We start from the raw sequence: 20,127 nt of genomic DNA on the forward strand, positions 1-20,127 counted from the left end.
AAACAAAGAGGCATTTAATTAGACATGGAATCCCAGAGATTATAGTCTATCCTGCAGTTGGTGGAGTCCATAATTAGTTTTACATTTTCAGTAAGAAATTAGATTTTTTCCACGTATCCAAAAGAATGTATAACCTCCCTACATGCAAATTCTCACAGTAAGATGTTATTTGTACAACAGCATTATGGTACACTGCCATTATTTCTCCATGAGATTTAGAGACTCTCCAAATGGACTTTGCAGAATTCACTGAAAAGAAAACTGAGAGAATGTACAAACTCTGTGGATTTCACATTTTTTTAAGTCTGGCAAGACGTTAAAGAAATGAGCTCATAGAAAAGACAAAACTATGCATATGCACTTACTGTACTGAAAAGAAACAGTATTTCCTCTAATGTAGTACTGTTTTTAAAAGTTATGTATGCTGTTACTAGGTTTAAGGATCCAAGGTTAATTTAATTATTCTATTTTAATAATAAAAACATTAAAAGCAAAATATTAGTCTTAAGGCAAAAATACCCAAACCCTAGCATGTTACAGAAAAATCTACTTCTGAGCATATCTTTATTTTACCTTCAAACATATACATTAAATAAAATGTGCAACATACCTCGTCCATCCACAGTAATACCTATGCCACTGCTACACAGGCCATGGAATTCAGCTACTCAGTTGAAGCAAGAGATGTCAGAAATAAAAATAAAATGTTATTTGCAGTGTTTTACTATCTTTAATCCTCAAAATAAATTTTCTACAGTGTAAGTAACAAAATGCCAATGTTCATATGAAATAACTATCTATATATAAGTTAGCTAAACATGTCTTGTTACATTCCACCCTGAACTTTCCCATATATACAAAAGTGAAATTTGATAACAAGAATGAAACATTTAAGCTACTTCATTATAGTCTTGACAATACTGTCTCCTTCAGCTATTGCTTTCAACCATAATACCAGTATTTCTTCATTTCTTCTAAAATTTCTGCTGTCTCACAAAACAACACTGAATGGGTCTGCTATCCAAGACCCATCATCTCAATTCTGTTTTCAGGAACTTTTTTTTTAATCAGTCTCCAAGTATGTTTGGAGAACTGATTCCTATAAAATACATATTTCTCAAATGAATATGAGATGCACTTTTAAACTAGATTTAACTATGAAATGTACAGATTTATCAGAGATATCTGCTTATTCTCTCTAAAGCATCATTAAATTCAGGGACCCAGATTCGTTCATAGCATACTCATGTTCCTTCATCTTGAATTTTGTCACAGTCTGGCCAGCTCTGAAAGGAGGTTTGCCTCAAATGTTGCAGTACGTAAAAACACAAACACCTGACACAGAATACCAGACAGTTTGTTTTTCTTTAGAGAAGAAACCATTTTCAGTGTACATTTCTATTAAGTACACTATTCATTTCTCTCAAATGCATGAAATAAATGAGCAAACTAACCTGGACAAGTTTTGTTTTGTTTTTTAAATGTGAAAATTTACCTGAATTTTGAGCAGGGCAGGGATGACATGGCTCTCCAAAACCATAGTCAGGATTGGCACAGCAACATTCAGACTTCGTTACAGCACCAGGGAACGGACGAACGCATGCTCCCTTTTTGATGCCTCCATAGCATGTGCTACGCATATGAGTATCTAAGAAAGGGCAAGCAAAGAAATAATTTATTTCCTTAGGCTCTAAGTGAAATGGAAGTATATTATCTATGGAAGGCATCTGGGGGTGCTGGTGACAGTAGGCTCAGCACGTGCTAGGCATTTTGGGATGCATTAAACACAGCATAGCCAGCCAGTCAAAAGAGGTGATTCTTCCACTGTATTTAGTGTTGGTGCGGCCTCACCTTCAACATCATGTGCAGTTCTGGGCTCCACAATAGAAAAAGGATGTTAAGGTACTTGTAAGCAACCAGAAAAGGGGCAACAAATCTGCGAAAAGGTCTGGAAGGCATGTCCTAGGAGGAGAGGATGAGGACACTCGGATTGTACAGTCTGGGAAAAAGGAGGCCAACAGGTGACCTCATGGCTCTCTGCAACTTCCTCAGGAGGGGAAGGGCAGAGGTGAAGAGCTGGCCTCTGCTCCCTGGGAATCGATGACAGGACGGGTGGGGAATGGTGCCAGGGGGACATTAGGACAGTTTTCTTTAGTATGAGGGTGGTCAAACACTGGAACAGGCTTCAAAGTGAGATGAGTGATGCCCCCATGCATGTCTGTGCTCAAGAAGCATTAGAATAATGATGTTAATAACATGCTTTAACTTTTGGGTAGCCCTGAAGTGCTCAGGCAATTGAACTTGATGACCTTTGTAGGTCCCATCCAACTGAACTAGTCAATTCTATTCTATCTCAATCAGAGCTAAAAAATTTAGTTCTTCAAAACAGTTACATTGCCTCCAGCTGCATTGCTTTGATACAATAATCCTGATGGCATCAAGACCAATCCTCAAAACAGTTCTTCGAGTATTCTCCAGAGCACTTTAAAACTACCTAAACTAACTAGTTAGTTGTGGGCTAACTTAGAATTCCACAGGACCCAACAAAGATGACCTTCACATGAGAGCAGCTTTATGTATCTATCAACACCTATCTCAATAAGAAACACGGAATAGTCTTTAATCTCCATGTCATGCCTCAACATTCGCATTGAGAAGGACTGCAACCATAAACTGGTGACACGGATCTTGCATTTACTTTTGGAATGGTTTCTCATGTAGGAATCTCACCAGCAGCCTGGGCCTGGTAACCTGGGAGGCTACCTATTTCCAATAGAGCATAGCCTCTTACTGTACGTACCAACTGTGAACAGAAATGCTGTTTCAGCAGGTTGTTCAGACCATCACATATATGAGATTGGTGGTCTTAATAGGATTATACACAATCTGGCACCAGTGCTGGATAAACTCTAGGATATCAGAGGTCACACTACCTTGCTAGCACAAGTGATTGGGCAATGTCCACACATGGTTAAAGGATGTGAGGAAGCAGCACTATTTCCTTGAGTAAGAGAATTTACAGGAGGTTTGTGATTAAAAAGCCACTAAGGAAATTAGTTCCAGCTCTGGGGAGAGGGCTGGAAATGATGGCTGCGACATACCACCACTCACTGTAGAAAGAAACAGAAAATACCTGGAAGGTCTCCAACCTTGAAAATAATGTCATAAAAGACAGAAGAAAAAATATATCATACAGCTACAGGACAATCATACAGCTATAGGACTCTCTTCACCGTGTGTACATTGACAGTCTTCCAGCTGATTTATTCATGTAAATCATGACTGAACCCTGAAGAGCGATAAGATGCCTTGGCAGTCCTTCAGCCTGACTTTACAGGTATAACCAACTTCTGCTGTGCTATACTTAACCAAGAACTGTAAGAATATCTCTTAGACTGCTTTTTGTGTGTTTTGTTTCGTTTCTGTTCTTGGTTGGAGGGTGGGTTTTTTTGTTTTTGTTTTTTGTCATTTCAGGGTTAGATGTCTTTTGCATATATATACATTTGCTTATAGGATAATATTGTCTATCTTCCAGCAAGAGCGTGAGTGGACAGTCCATCTGAATGTGTAGTTGAAAACTGCAGGATACAGACAGAATAAATAGCCTTTAGTTTTGATTCCCATATCTCTATAAACCCTTGCTAGAACTACACAAATACCCTTTGTTTCAGGTATCTACAGACTAGGCCAGCCTAGGCCTTAATTACATTCTCTGTTGATCTCCCAGTAAAACTACAATACACCATGGTCTGGACATGAGTCTGGACGCACTTAAACTGAGGAGAATCTGGGGGAATCCAGATAGATGTCTGCTTAAACGCGTCCCCAGAACAACAAAGAAAAGTTACATGAAAGTAGATGTTGAATATCCTGTGCCAATTCCAATAAGAACTGGCAATTCTTTATGCATTCTGCCTGCTCTTTGACTGCTGTAAACTGGCTCCTACAAAAAGGCATAGCCTGTACATAAATGTTTTCTCTTGCTTTTGGTCTCCCATGGAACATACAGTTCTGGAGCACAGCTAAATGTGGCCCAGATTACAGGACTTATTGCTTGCCAAGAATCTAGGTGAAGCCAGTACAATTTGCTTGCACTTGACAGCAGGAAAAGATTTTTATGCTTGACAATTATAAGTGGTATTGTACAAGAAAAGCTGCTTAAGTACCCTGCAGAATAATTAGCTTCATCAATACTTTCCTTCCACCTCTAAAAAGTCTAGATGCCATACTGCCTTGCTCTGTCTCGAATAAAGGAGTTTCAGTTATTGTCCTCTCACAGAATTGAAACTGTTCTCCTAGTTATGTGTCTGGTAGAGATTGAAGAAGCAATTTCAAGGGGAGGAAATGGCACCAGTGGAAAATTGCAGGGGGAGAAAAGATTGGTAAGTGTGGAAGAAATACTCAGTAAGAAGGTCTTGAAAACTGTGACGGTGGGAAGCAGCTGGAGGAAGCTACAAATGTACTGAACGACTGCCCTGCCCTGAATGACTCCCCACTTGCAGGGAGCAAGTGTTCTTTCACATAGCACAATGTTTTTAAAGAAGTGCAGGGAACCTGTGTAGGACTGCCTTGCTAATTACAGGAAAACAGTCTTATCTACACAGCCAGTGATTCACAAAGTCTGTGCAGGAGAAAGAACCAGGCTTATACCTCATGAACCTAAACAGCAATACTATGTCAGAAAGAATGTCCTCCCAAGTCTGTTTGTCTCATGCTGATAGCGAGGATGAGGACAGCCATCGCTGTGTCTGTTCATTAGTTGCCTGAGGCAACTCACCAAGCTCAAGTTACCCACGTCCCAAGAGTTCTGACCATGAACCTTACTGATGGACCTGTGCTGCTCCCAAAGTATAGTTTGATCAACCTTGGACTACTAATTTCAGAATGTTGGTGTCCTGGTTCCGTTTGGAACAGAATTACTTTTCTTCCTAGCAGCTGTGTTTTGGATTTAGGGTAAGAATAATGCTGATAACACACTGATATTTTAGTTGTTGCTGAACAGTGTTTGCATAGTCAAGGATATTTCAGCTTTTCATACTGCTCTGCCAGTGGGAAGGCTGGGGGTGCACAAGAAACTGGGAGGGGACACAACCAGGACAGCTGGCCTAGATTGGCCAAAGGGATATTCCATACTATTTGGTGTCATGCTGAACAGCAAAACTGTGAGGGAGCTGGCTGGGGACTGGTGGGGGATGCTGCTCAGGGACTGGCTGGCCATCAGTCAGTGGGTGGTGAGCAATTGGATTGTGCATTGCTTATTTTGTTTATTCCTTTATCATTATTATTATTTTCTCTTCCTTTTCTGTTCTATTAAACTGTCTTTATCTCAGCACATGAGCTTTTACCTTTGTTTTTTTCTGATTTTCTTCCCCATCCCACTAGGGTGGGGTAGTGAGTAAATGGTAAGATGTGGTGCTTAGCTATCTGCTAAGCTAAACCACAACAATCCTTTTGGTGCTCTATGTGGGGCACGAAGGGTTAACATAATGACAAATTCGACCGGAGTATGTTAAAAAAAAATAGTTATAAGCATTATATCTGTTTAATAGCTGCTGGTCACAATTTTGAATTTTTTGCTCTTGGAGTTATGTTTGTTCTCAGAGTTGTATAACACCTTACTCACTAGATGTGTTCCCTGGCATGCTGTTTTTCATCTCTGGGGCCTTGTTTAAGGATCTCATTTTGTTGTACTGCATAACACTGGTTTACAATATGATAAATTTACCAGTGGTGATACTAATCTGGTATTCGTACTCATTTGTACTCAACATGCCCCAGTAACAGTCTTCCGCATACATAAGACAAAGCAATGGATATGAAAGTCAGCTCGTTTAGTAAGAAAAGAAACTCCTACTAAGAAGGGGAAGGGGGAAATGGATGATGCAGGCTATCCTGAAGCAGGGCCACCATGAGAACGGGGGAAGAAGAGGCAGATTCCATAAATGAGGTCGTAAACACCCAATCCTTATCCTTAGGTGAGCTGTGAGATATGCAAAAAGATTTCACCCATTGTCCAAGAGAACACAGTGTCACCTGGATGCTCTGATGCTGGGATAATGGGGCCAGTAGCCAACAATTATTGGGCAAGGAAGACAAGCGGCTGGAATCCCTCTCTAGGGAAGGGGACATTGACAAAACAGCTGGAAAGAGAGGCATAATTTTTTTTTCATGCCCTGGATCAGAGCCTAGCATTGGCTTAACTATACATCTGTTTCTGAGCTTTCACTACACAGTTTTCTGGAGGATGGCATTTCTAGACTCAAATTTTGTGATGAAGCATTTCAACACCTGCAGGTGTTATCACCACTACATTTGTGGTCAAGGTCTGGTGGACCAGTGGTTGACCTATTCCCAGTAAAAGTCACTGCAACCATCCAAATGTCAGAGAAGGCCAAATCATGCAGTGCTCATAACCGACACTTTGGGGCATGGTTCTGCAAAATACCTAAACAGACTGAAATAAAACTTAGCTCCTTTGCCCTAGATGGCTACAGCTGTGGGCAGAGATGTGAAATGCAGACTGAATCATAACAAAAAGTACCTCAGTAAAGAACAAACAACACTGCACAAAGCTACAGCCTTAGGTCACTGCAAGTTCTGAGATGACACGCATATACACAGAGCCAGCTGAGGTATCTGAGCATGAAGTTGCAGTTAGAAGAACAGCCAAACCTGAAATGCCTGCAAATATTACCTTGGCTCTGAGAAGTTATCTAACTGTTCCTTTTCCAAGCATTTGTTCTCCTTTGTTGTAATTTTTTTCCCAAACTTGTATAATATTTTGTAGTTGAGTCTGCCATACTTATTAATATTAAATAAAAAAGCACTTTATTCTATGAATAGTCCCACTAGAATTAATGTTACTATTCATAAGTAAAATACTGCTTAAAGTAAAAGTGAGAGAACCGAACTGTACACCCTTACTTATTTATCAATTTTTGATAATTGGCTGGAACATTTGTGGGATTACTGTTAAAAGGAAACTACATGTAACTTACTAATTTTCAGACTATGAATACTCTTAGTGTGAATATTTTTCTAGCCGCCAGAGTGTCTGAAAACTATTATTATCATGTAGTATATGACAGAATAACCAGAGAATTCCTGTAGCTAACACAGCTTGTGTAAATATATATATATACACACAGACACACACAAAATTCTGAACTACAGATTGGCTCTGAAATTCTATTCTGAAGGTCATGTATAAGGACATTTTTGTTAGGCGCTGTTTGAGATCTCATATTTTACTTTATGCCTGGAATAATAAGATCATCATCCTTTTAAAATGAATTTTCCAAATAAATCACAATTCTGCCTTGGGATTTTTGTCACATTAAGGATATTTCCTGTTGAAAATTTAAGCATTCATGGTAAACCTTAAGGATATGTCACATGTGGAACTGAACATTTTAAAATAAAAAGTTTTGTTCACAGGTGATAGCCAACTTGCGAAGCCTTTAGCTGCTAGAACTGTGGCAGCTTTAGGTAAATGGGAACACAGCAAATTGAGCACTGACTTGATTCTTTGCAGCTGTATCACTGACAAGGGTGAAGATGAGGCCAACTTGGACCACAAAAAGGGTACTGAACAGCTTGTACTCAAATCTGGTTTTGCTGCTGTGCCACTAAGCAGCGAAATTCATATATTGAAAACAGTACACCAAGCCTTTTCTCATTGTTTTATATTTTCACTGCTTTTCTCCAAACATTTAATAAACTGGAAGAAAACAAACAACCTGGCTAGAGAAGAATCCTTGCATTTGTTGGCTCAAACTTTTTAGTATGCTAAAATGTACAAAATTCTCATTTGTTTAAAAACAACAAATATTTGGGATCCAACTGAGGGACTGAGAAAGTGCTTTTTATTAGACTACTTATTAAGCCATTCCGAGCTTTAAACATGCATTTTTTTTTAAAACTGAATTGATACCAGAAAGGGCCAGTTAGCAGAGGTACTTGATATGAATGCTTGTACCAGATTTTACTTTCAAGAACTTCTGCCCAATTTAAAATTTTGTTTGAAATGGATATTAGTAACACAAGCATGTAGTATCTCACATCCCTTTATGTTGAGATAAACTCCAAATTCTGTGGTGAAGTCATTTTATCTGGACTCATGCTGATAAGATATATAAGTATCCAGCAGCAGAAATTAATTATTAATTTATGGAACAATTGCAGAGCTAAGCCAATGGTGCTCTCTGCCTTTACTGCTGCATGAACCTGTCAAACATCATGACAAAATTACTTAATCTGATCTAATACCAGCTCCAATGGCAGCAGCAGCATCTAGCAAAGACATGTGTGTACCAATCGAGAAGCTGATGCATTGTGCTGCTACCAGTGGTGCACTTTTCACTCAAGGAAGACCCATTATAGGCACATTCCCCTGCTGAAGCTTAACACCATACCTATCTACTTACTGAGCCTTGGCTCATTAATATGCCTGATTATAGATATGTTCATGAGTTAGAGAGAAGAAGTTTAGGAGATACAGTGAAGGTGATGTTCTGATACACGAAAGAAGGGGAAGATGGAATCTCCTGTGGATTAGCCAAAACTGGTTTAAGAAACTTTGCAGTATCACAGTCCCTAGTGCAGGCAGACTCATCACTCTCAGATTTCTGTAAAATATATAACGTTCTCCACCCTTTTTATCAGCAATCGCTAGAAAACAATGGATTGAATATGTCTTGTCCTCTACCCTTTTTTCTTCATTGGGTTGAAAATGCTCTTTTTTCATCTGGAGAGCTCTAGCCCTGACACTATGGTAGAGTTCCTGATGCAGCAAGGTGGAGAATCTCTTTACTGTCAACTAATAATATTTGAACAGATAAAGAGACTGCAGTTCAGATTACGTGACAAAAGCTTACTCATCAGCAGACTAGAAAAGGGTATTCCTCAAGAAAAAAGAGATGACAGGAAGGCTAGAGTTGAGTATTAAGTTTAATTTATAGGAATAACAGGTAAACAAGAGGTGGTGCCAGTCTGATTTCACAGCTTCAAGCTTCTTGTCTTTTAATGTTAGGCATATTGGATAAATTAATGCAAGATTTCCTAAGAATCAGTAATAATGATACTTGAGTTCACAGAAACTATCTATCTAGTTTTTGCCATTTCTCTTGCTAGAGCTTCTTTTTTAACAATATAGTACAGAGAGAATAAAAATGTTTTCCAATTAAAGAAAGGCATGGAAACAGGAGTGCAAAAATAACAGTGTTGCAATCAAGAGATGTACCTCCTTTAGTGATTTGGAGTGGATTATGCACAACTAAATATAAATCTGAATACGTATATGCACACAAATCAACACAAACTCATAGCAGAACAAAAGACAAAGACATCAGTTTTATTTAAGAAAAAATCCTTTCTGGTTTGTTTTAATTCTATAGGTGATGTCAACATTGCATAGCAGAATGTTACATAATGCATATCTTTAATTTCACCCGATAATTCCACTTTTCAATAAAGAAAAATCTCACTTACCTACACACACGCGACCATCAACCCCAACAGCCAAGCCAGGTGGACATTCACACCGAAAGGATCCTTCAGTATTTATACAGTGACCATTCATGCATATTCCTGATGTCTGACATTCATCAATATCTACCAGGAGGCAACACAATTCAACATTATTAGCTGTTTTTATATATATATATATATTTATATATATATATATATTTATATATAATTATATATTAGCTGTTTTCGAACAAGTATACAATTAACATTTTTAGAATTACCTAATGGCTTTATTAATGAATAAATCATTAATATATCCTTGTTTTGTTTCTAGTAATGTCTCACCTTGGAATCACACTAAATAATCAAAATTCCACCTGTGCATTAAAAAGTCAGAAAAACTGTAAGGAGTGGTAAAGTATTTCAGATTCTACATTAAACAAAATTGGGAATAAATTTTCTTCTTTGTCCATCTCATGATATTGTAACTTTGCTTTAAAGTGTGGTTAAGGAAACATTATTCACAGAATATCTCTATGATAGTAAAGTTTAATTTCAAAGAACATTTTAATGGTCATCAATTTCCAAGTGAACAGTCTGGCTGCATGTATATTAAGAAAAACACAGCTAATATAAAAGGTTTAACTTCAAAGCAGATAGCTAATGTATATGCATGATTTTGCACCTCCTAAAAATACTTAATAAGTCAAAAATAAGTCCAAACCTATTTCTACTGGCTGTAACAGGTATCTTCCATTACTTGAAATTAAATCAGACTCCATTCTTAAAATGTTTAATGCAATATTTCCATGACCTCATTTTAAAAAGCTTATAATTCTCTATGCCAAATATGGTGTCTTAAATGTTATGCATTCTGAATTGCCAGAATAGTGGTATGGAAAGCATACATTTGTGTTTATCAAAGTAAAATATTTTAACCCTTGTAAACTTCCCATATTGCTACTCACTTTACCATTTCATTAAGGGTCTGCATATTTTGCTGCATTTAAGATGACTTCAAGACGTTTCAAAAGCTGATTTAACACCTGCTGTCCTATTTGAACAATACTAAATAATTTCTTTCTTTCTTTCTGTAATTTAAAAACTTATATTTAGGCAGCTTAAGACATCTACCATAATGAATTAGGAAGGTATGATATTAAGTCCCTGTGATGAGATTACCATTCTTAATGAATACAGGAAAAACTGTTTTCAATCAAGATTGTCTTAATGAGTTACCCACAGTTCTACATACCAGTACAGTAACGCCCATTTGGAGCCAGAACAAATCCTGGTTTGCAGATGCATTTAAAACTCCCATCCTCATTTATGCACATCCCATTTAAACACATGTTTGTAGTGGTACACTCATCATGGTCTGCAAAATATTGCAAAGAAAACTTCCTATATTCTTTCATCTCCAGAAAATGACATAGTGTAAATAACAGGAGAGATGATAAGAAAGATTCCTTCACTTGTAGATTAAATACTCCCAGTAACTCTAATGAAGCACCTGAAAAGCTTTCTCTCTACAGACAAAGCAGTAAACTTTTCCCCCATCGTGACCAGTTACTTTGTGTGTTTCAGCAGATTGTATGGAAGAACAGGGTGCATCACACTTTCTTATGTGAACGAATAAAAAGCTCCAGTCACCTGATCGAATTAAGAGCTTGTTACAACTAGCTGTTTATCTAGGAAGATTTTTTGACACAGTATAGACAAAATTAAAAAGAGTTATTTCCTCAGCAGTGCTGAAATTTTCCTTGCCTACGGAAAAGCTATGGAGAGACTCTGTCAGGCAGTGTAGTGATAGGACAAGAGGTAATGGCTTTAAACAAAAGAGGGTAAGTTTGGATTAGATATAAGGAAGAAATTGTTTAAGGGTGGTGAAGCACTGCAACAGGTTGCCCAGAGAAGCTGTGGATGCCCCATCCTTGGAAGCGTTAGAGGCCAGGCTGGATGGGGCTTTGGGAAACCTGGTCTAGTGGAAGGTGTCCCTGCCCATGGTGGAGGGGTTGGAATTAGATGGTCTTTAAGGTCCCTTCCAGCCCAAACCATTCTGGGATTCTATGATATACGAAGCACTTACTATGAAGCTTTAAGAAAAAATATTATTCCTGGCACTGAGCTACCTGGGTATCCTGTGGAGAAATGTAGCTTCAAAAACAAAACTTACCTCCAGTTTTCTTTGAAAATATACAGTTCCATACAATGTCTATTTCACTGCAGAGGTGGTAAGTTCACCTCAGGTCATGCCTTATCATACAAAAGGTAATTCTTAATCATCACTGTGCTACAGCACTATGAAGTACAATTTCTAGTATTGCCAAGCCAATGCCTGACACATATGAAGAGATCTTACCCACACAGTTTTTTCCATCTGTAGTCAGTTCGAACCCAGCATTGCAAATACACTGGAAACTTCCGTCAGTGTTTACACACCGGCCATTTTTACAAAGAACACCATTCTGGATGCACTCATCTATATCTAAGGCAAAAAAACAACAAAAAAAAATAATACAATCAGTTACCATAAAATAAAATTTATATAGTGACAATTATTGCTTTGAAAAATGCTGCCATTTTATTTAAATATTACTTAAGAAATAAATCCAAAAATGGTTAAGAATTCATTCTCATTCCATTAGAGATATAAAAAGTTTTATTTTTCACACTTTTACAATAAATGCTATGTCAGCTATGCTCAACAGTTACATTATAAATAACTCTATAAAACTGCCTACACATTCATCTACATCCATACGCAAATACACACCTGTCGTACTAATAGTCTATTTCATGATCTTTTGTCAAATTCCCAGTTAGAATGGGCTGGCCAAGTAACAGATACTCCAGAATAATAGAACAGCACAATAAATGGAGTAGTGGCCCAGAACTAGGGTTCCAATTAATACAACATCTGTCGGGATTTACTGAAATTGCACTAGTAACTATTCTTTGAACTCCAATAGGATCTGATAGAAGGGGTCAGAACCTCTGCAACATCAGTAGACACAAAGCAAATTTTCTTACCAATGCAAGCTTGCTTGGTAGGAGTCCTCTGGAAACCCGTGTGGCACTTGCAGTAATATGAACCAGGTGTGTTGACACAGTCTCCATTAGAGCATGGGTTTGATGTGCATTCATCAACATCTGTTGGCAGTACAGGGGAACATTAGTGAATTTACCATATATACAACATTTTTCCAAGTCTAGAAGTTTCTAAGTTAAAAAGACAGTAACTGACAAATGCTGAAACTTAAAACTTGCTCTTGATACAAAATCATGACTTTCATAAGATCATAGAGCTGATTTTAGTACAACTACGCAGACATTTTCAAGAAACAAAATGTTACTGCATCATTTGTATGCATCTTAGAAGACAAAAGAAAAATAACATATTAGGATTTTGAGACACAGGATCACCTACTAAAACAACCCTTTAGTCAACAGAATTTCATTTAACTGAATGACCACTCATTCTTCAGAATAAAACCAACACAGATCAAAACTGGCATTGTAAAAGGAGTGGATCTTGGCATCTAAAATCCCCCATTATGTCACAGGTTTATTACAGAAACATGAGGAGGGGCTGCACATCAGCAGGAGGGATTCTTAATGAGACTATAGCCTGTGCACCGCATCTCAGTTGTTTATGCATCATTGCTTTCTCAACCACAGTCTGCATTTGAGTAGTGCTGCATTTAATCTAGCTCTTTTCTATAATGTACCTTATTGTCCTTCCCAAAGTTTTTTGTTATTTGGGTGCAAACAAATACACTTTAACTGCTTTAAGTGTTAGGTAACTGCTCAGAAATAACTCCTGTTTGACACAGGGCTCTGAAAATTTTAATCCCCTTCAAGAACCTTTCTCAAGTTTGATCTCCAGTGGTTTCCTATGAGTCAACTGTGACTTTGGTCTGAGACAGCTACTCCCAGCTCTGAAAAGGCACTGATTATTCCTCCCCTTTACATTCCCTAAAGCCCTCTGCAAGTTCTCAGAGGTGCTTGCTCCCTGCCCTCCCTGATCCTGGAAGCAGAGCAAGTGCAGTCCTCCGGTCTTGCAGGCAGGACCACTGGGTCGCAGTATCTCCTACAGCTACCAAAGGTTGATCTGAGCAGCTTTTCTCTGCTACAACTAAATTCACAGGTTACAAACTGAATGATCATTTGATTAAATCCTCCTTTCTCTATCAATGACCTTTGCTGATGTGCCTTGTTTCCCCCAGCTATGCCCTCCATTTCCCCTGTACGTCTGAAATTACACGTCTTCATCCAGGTAGGTTTTAAAGTCAATGCTTATTGGGGGGTTCTGGGTAACCATCCTATCTGGCTGTAAGCCGCTGTAGGAAACTGGCACATAGCAAAGTCACAGCTACAATTCTTAGCAATGATCGTTTTACCATGCATTTTGCAGTGTAAGCTATCAGAAATTCAGGAAAAACATAGGTAACTTTGCTGATCATTTGTATCACTCTTTATCAGATTTAGTTTTAAAACTCCGTTCATTACATCTTGGAAATAATGGGATCAAATGAGAGATCAAATTTAAATGCAGATATTTTCATTTATATGCTCAACACATACTTCTTGAAAGTGTTGGATGACTTGATGAATGACTATGAATGACTTGATTCTAAAAATGGCAAAAAGTTAGTTTTGTTCTAATTAAGCCATAAACAACACCATGAACTTCACAGGACTTAACGTGTTAAGGTATACTCATTAAAACCAATACCATCAACATACATATCAACGAGATCTGGGGTCACCCAAATCAACAATTTAGTGAGTCTGTTTACAGCACTCCTGATGCCTAGATACAATCAGATTGTTTGGGGTAAACAGTTAAATGAATGAAGGCAAAGCAAATGGAAGAATCAAATACCTCCTCTCATGCATATTTAGCTCATTCACACGTGCATCAGCAGCTGATAGCACCACTCCAGTAAAACCACAAGAATGAAGCAAGATAAAGAACAGAGAAATTCAGAATGTTAAATACAATGAAGATAACATAAAGTGCATCAGCTTTTTACACGGCAAAAGACTTCTATGTTATTGTAGTAGCTTCCTGCCCTCATGTTTCTCTACAACGTCTAGATGTTGAGATGCTCTTCCTCCTGAGTGGGTATTTTTTCTCAGTGCTCAGCCAGTATGCAGGAGGACTGCACGTAATTCCATCAGAATGAAGTCACCAGCTACCAACAAAATGCCAAAATCTAAATCACATTTTCACACTACTGTTTTGTCAAATATCTCAATCTAAAATACTTTACAGTATATTTATCTTTCTTTGGTATAGGGGAGGATGGGGGAACTTAAAAATAATAGACATGGCGCTCCTCTATTTTGCTTAGTTTTCCTACAGAGAATGACATTTATGACTTACTTTATTACAGGTTTCAACTTGCTTCATCTGTTAAAGAAATGTTCATGCTAGCAATGTATCTCACTGTAAATTAATTTATAAATTCTACAGCAGGAATGCAACATTCCTCTATGAAATAGCTGACTTGAGCTTAGAAAATCCTTGAAAAGCCATGTGCATCAGATGATTTCCCTATAAAATATGCATTTTAAGATGCTCTTATTTTTATAAGGTGTTCATAAAAGAGGGAAATAGCAAGTATATGTTAATATAAAGAAGTCGTTGGCTTTGAGTTTGCATTGCAAGCATGCATATCCAAGCAGTGTAAACAGGAAACATCTGAGACAGAGATATTTAACCCGTTTTGTTCAATCTCCCAACATGCCTCTCTTCAGTGATGAATATTTCTCTTTCACCACTTGCATCACACAACTCCTCTTTTCAGTATTTCATCCGTAACACTTGTCAGAAGAGACAGCATGGAACTCCCAAAACACCCTTAAGACTTACAGTGATGAGTGTGAAGATCCATTGCAAGATTTACAATAAGGAATTATAGTCAGTTTGCAAATACAAATCTCAGCAGAGCACAGAAATGTGCTTGCTGACACTTTTAAAGTATCTACTGTTTTACACAGAGATTTTATAAACAGAATGAAATAAAGGTAGTAATATTTTAGCCATCTATCAGTTTGGGATATTACGACCATCTTTCAGTGTAAGATCACTTAGGACTACTTACAGTCCTTATGCAGCATCAAGCAATGTTCCGTCATGACAAAAACATGATACACATTTAGGTTAGAAGGCAGTGTTTAACTGCATTATGTTTTGATTTGACAGGATAATTTTTAAAGAAGATTTTTCTTTAACTCTATACAAAAATATTTAATAAATTCTGGCTTCTTAATTTATTGCCTGGGGAGTAGGCAGCCAGTGTCTTAGAGTAGTATGGAAGCAGTGTTCATTTATGTACTATTAACCCAATATCATACAGTGAAATGTAACATTCCCCAAGTATGTTCTTTCAGCAATAAGAGTGCCCAAATTAGACTGAAGCAACCCTTTAATTTAGTATGTATCAATACACACAATACACATATGCAGTTAAGTTCCTGTTTAAAGTTCCAAGACAACTTTCTGTGTGATTTATGGCCACTAACATTCACAAATCAGCAGTTCAATAAGGCACTTAAGACACTCTTACTACTTCTTTGTAATACAACCAGAAAATAACAGCCAGACAAGGTCTCCTGAATACAAGCAGCTCCTTAAAAGGTAAACCACTGGAGAGTTAAAATAATTTGCAATGACAGATTTGTTTCACATAGAAAAAAAAAAATAGGCAAAATGACACTTAAACTTGCTGGAAGCCATGTCTCCAACCACCTCTTTCAATCTAGGACATTACTGCAGGTGGCAGAGTATCTGCTTCTGTTAAACCACCTGAAATCTTTGTTTTGATCCGAATGCATCCAGCATTGATGGAGGTTTCAGACTACTCTTTCATAATGAGTTATGAAGTCAAGACTAAGTTCCCTGTGTGAATACTCCTTTTTTTCTTTTCCTTTTTTTCTTTTTTTTCTTTCTTTTTTTTTTTTTTTTTTTTCTTTTTCTGGGCATATAGCTGTTTGCTGGAGAATTAGATGGGTAAACAACTTTGTTTAATGTACCTATCACTCTAGTCCCACAGTTTTCAAGAATTTTAAACTCAAATTCAAAATCTGATACAGCTTGCCGCAGGCTGGAGTGGAAGGTGAATGGCATGCTAGTGGTCTACAGAGTGACCCTGTAGAAGAGAAAGGGACAGAATGCCAGCCAGCTACTAAGAACACACTATATCTTTCTGTCAATCATTGTCATCACTCAAACAGTTATATCTGATAGGTCTTTTAAACCACAGACTGTTGTCCTAGTTTGTTTTTTCCTGTATGATTTTTTCTATAAGAATTGAAAAAAATGTTTAAATTAAACATTACTTTACTTGCTGCAACCTACCTATCAAGTGGTACAAAGATAGAGCAAATAAAATATTTCACAATAAACTCAACTGCAGAGTTTAAATCCTATTTTGGACTAAAACCAAAAGCCACTGCCAGATGGCATGCATAAATGAATGCCTGGTTGTTTGGGCTGGGAAGCCAAAAGGACACTAAAGACAATGTATCACTCACTTCTTTTGTGCCAATGGTTTCAGAAACTGGCATTCACTAAAAACACAGGTCTAAAGGCACATGGAAGCTCAGATTAGGCCTTTGGTTATCTACCTAACTATATTTTCCTACAAGTTGCCTCTGGTGTTTTGAGTGTTAATCTTACCATCTCAATATTTGCTTTGGTTCTTTGTTTCCTAGACTGTTAACTTATGTATACCACATTACCAATACATGCATTTGATTAATAATCATACGGATTTAATGCTATCGAAACATTGAATAAGCAACACCGAAGTAAAAGTTATTTTCTGTGCTTTTCAAAGTAAGAAAGGGCTTTGAGTTTAACAGCATTAAAATATCATATGCCAGAGTGAACTATTACTTAATCACTATATGCCACATGTCACCTTTACGCTCTCTGCTGATATGAAGCACAAAGTAGCTCAGTCAAATTTTTCTTGCCTTAAGAGGAGAGGATTTTAAAGACACATGATATTATGCCTTTCCATGGTATGTAGGCTCAGTTTTTTGAGCTATGTTTCTCTTGCTCCTTCAGTGTATTTCTTTATGAAGAGTAGTTTTTTACATGCATGAATAAGCATTTATCATAACTGTGTTCTACCATAATGTTAATTGTCACTGTTTTTTAATGATTTGAACACAAGATGGTTGCCTCAGAAAAGTCATTTAGAAATGCCTTTCATTTTGTTCCATTGCAAACTTTACAACAAACACAAACTCAGATTTTTAGCATTATTTATCTTTACTTCTTCATTCAAAGTTAGAAAGCAAAAATAATAAAAATGTAATAAACGTATATTGTGTTACCAACTACGTAACAAAAATCTGTGTGCTTCACTAAGATTTTCAACTTGCCCCCCAGATAACAAAGAATATGAACACAAGTTGTAAACTAGATTTCATGAAGAATAACTTGATGAAACTTTGTTAGGCAAGAGACTAAACCAGCTAGTTTCCCAAGATTTTCTTTCACACGAAATAGTTTAATATGCCAGCTTTCAGAAGATGATTAGAACATTTTAAGACTGTTTTCTACGAGTCAAGATTCACCACAGTTAGGAGATACTGATTTTAGTGATGCAAAATGTAATGCTGTTATCAAAAGTGCAAGGACTCTGCATACATTGTAAAAGCATATCAATGCAAGATAGATTTACAGTAAGACTACATTCCTCACTTACAGTGCACTCATACTTTCTGAGGCAAGAAGGATGTGGCAAGAGAATAAATTTCTTAAATTTCCCAGCCAGAGATCAGAGCACTAGAAAATTTTTGCCTGAGGATAAAAAGCTGGTAAAGTTGGATTTTCTATACATATTACAGAGGAGAACTTGGAAGAGGAACTTTAACACTCCTCAAGTACAAAGAAGTGCAGAGAGAAAGGTACTAACCCGCTTTTCTTACAACCCTGTGGATAACACGAGAAATAATGAGCTGACATTTTTTTTTTTTTTTTGTCAAATTGTGTTTAAACTAGATTAGAAGCTCTGAAAGCTTTCTGGACATACGACTTAGTGGGGAAGTGGTGGCATCTCCACCCCTGACAGTTTTTTACAAGTTGTACAGACAATTCTCAGGAAGGTAGTTATAACTGGTTTCTTGGGTGCAAGAAAACCGATTAGCTAAGGGGACCTGCAAACTTTCAAGGGCACTGTATCAAGTCGATGTGAGAAAGAAAAACAGAGACGTTAGACACAGTAGCAAACAGAGACACCAAAGGAAAAGTACTATTCAACAATCGTTCCATTTCACTTCTCCAGAAGGCAGGGTGCCAACCCGGCTAGGTCCTGGTACTCAGTTTGGAATTCAGATGAAATGGAAGAATGTGCAACAACATGAAGTTGCAGTGGTTCCCAGCATTTGCTTGATAGCCTTGGTTACAAGATCTTTTTAAGGACTCAATTTCTGTGATTCTTTTTTTCTGTATTTTCCCCTAATCCACAGGCACACTAGAAATTAATTCTAAAAGCACTGTTTCAGAGAGAAAAAACTATAGGTAACAAGCTCTTACATAATATCTTTAATTCACAAATCTCAAATCTCTTTATAAAAAGAATCAATAAGCCAATTTAATCAGCAAGAGAAACAGAGCTTTACACTTAGGCCCTTAGGATCCTTTCTACTTAAGATACTGTATCCTTCATTTACAGGGCTCTTGTCCACAAAACTACCCCACAAGAACACCTGATAATTCTTTGGCACTGCAAGACTGATGTTTACAGTACTGAATGGAAGTGTAGAACCCCAAATTCTGTGCTTTTTATAGGAAGTTAGCATTCGATAATTTATGAAATACAACTATAATCAAAATTTAATCATCCATTCTACTAATGATTTCATATCTTTAAAAACATAAATTCTGCCCTTAGTTATCTTGGATATAACTCAACATTAACTCCTCTGGAAAAAAAAAAAAAAAAAAGAAAAAAAGGAGCTACACGAGCATAACAAAAGAGTAAGTAAGAACAGAACTTAACTTGCTCAATGTGAACAGAAAAATGTACAATACCTATCTCATAGATTAATACTCCATACTCATAATTTTGATTCAAGATTTTTTTTAGGAAGCAGATAACTCTCATAAAGACTATAAATTCCTCAAGTGTAAGTAATAACATACTCCTTGCATTCTCTTTCACAAGAGAAGTATTATTAAAATAAAAAATAAATACGTATGTGAGGAAAGATAAAATGTTTTGTATTTTTGAAAAAAAAAATTAACCTGAAAAATGTTAGTATTTTGAAAATGAATAATGGATTTTAGAAATGTTCACTTACCAATACAATCCCCATTTGCATCCTGTTTATAGCCCATGTTGCACTCACATCGGTAACTAGAAATGGTTGGTATACAACGTCCATTTAAACAAAGGTTGGGATGGTGCTTACAGATGTCTATTGTCTGATTGAGTATTGCTAGTACAAAAAAAAAAAAAAAAAGAGAGAGAACACAAGACAGATATTCATACTTTCAAATACAAATAAACTTCATGTATGTGTGACTTCACCTTGTGCTTACAGCAAGGTAGTGTTCCTGCAGAATGGGTAAGTTTTAGATTTGGCAAGGTAAGGAAAGAGAACAGTTTATTTTAAATGTTGGTGATTTTTTTG

At 37.0% G+C, this 20,127-nt stretch overlaps 1 protein-coding gene across 2 annotated transcripts in view; it reads right to left on the bottom strand.

Annotated features, from left to right (window-relative positions):
- Nucleotides 1–20,127, bottom strand: part of FBN2 (fibrillin 2) — a 189,890-nt gene that overhangs the window by 92,457 nt on the left and 77,306 nt on the right. For both annotated transcript variants that reach the window (XM_066989051.1, XM_066989050.1), the window contains 7 exons: nucleotides 19,795–19,932; nucleotides 12,502–12,621; nucleotides 11,831–11,956; nucleotides 10,724–10,846; nucleotides 9,490–9,612; nucleotides 1,496–1,648; nucleotides 611–664 (listed from right to left, as the gene is read on the bottom strand). In XM_066989051.1, coding sequence (XP_066845152.1) covers nucleotides 611–664; nucleotides 1,496–1,648; nucleotides 9,490–9,612; nucleotides 10,724–10,846; nucleotides 11,831–11,956; nucleotides 12,502–12,621; nucleotides 19,795–19,932 — 837 coding nt within the window. The remainder of the gene's footprint in view (nucleotides 1–610; nucleotides 665–1,495; nucleotides 1,649–9,489; nucleotides 9,613–10,723; nucleotides 10,847–11,830; nucleotides 11,957–12,501; nucleotides 12,622–19,794; nucleotides 19,933–20,127) is intronic.

The sequence above is a fragment of the Anser cygnoides genome, chromosome Z, assembly GCF_040182565.1.
Source record: "Anser cygnoides isolate HZ-2024a breed goose chromosome Z, Taihu_goose_T2T_genome, whole genome shotgun sequence".
In the NCBI taxonomy this organism is placed as follows: domain Eukaryota; kingdom Metazoa; phylum Chordata; class Aves; order Anseriformes; family Anatidae; genus Anser; species Anser cygnoides.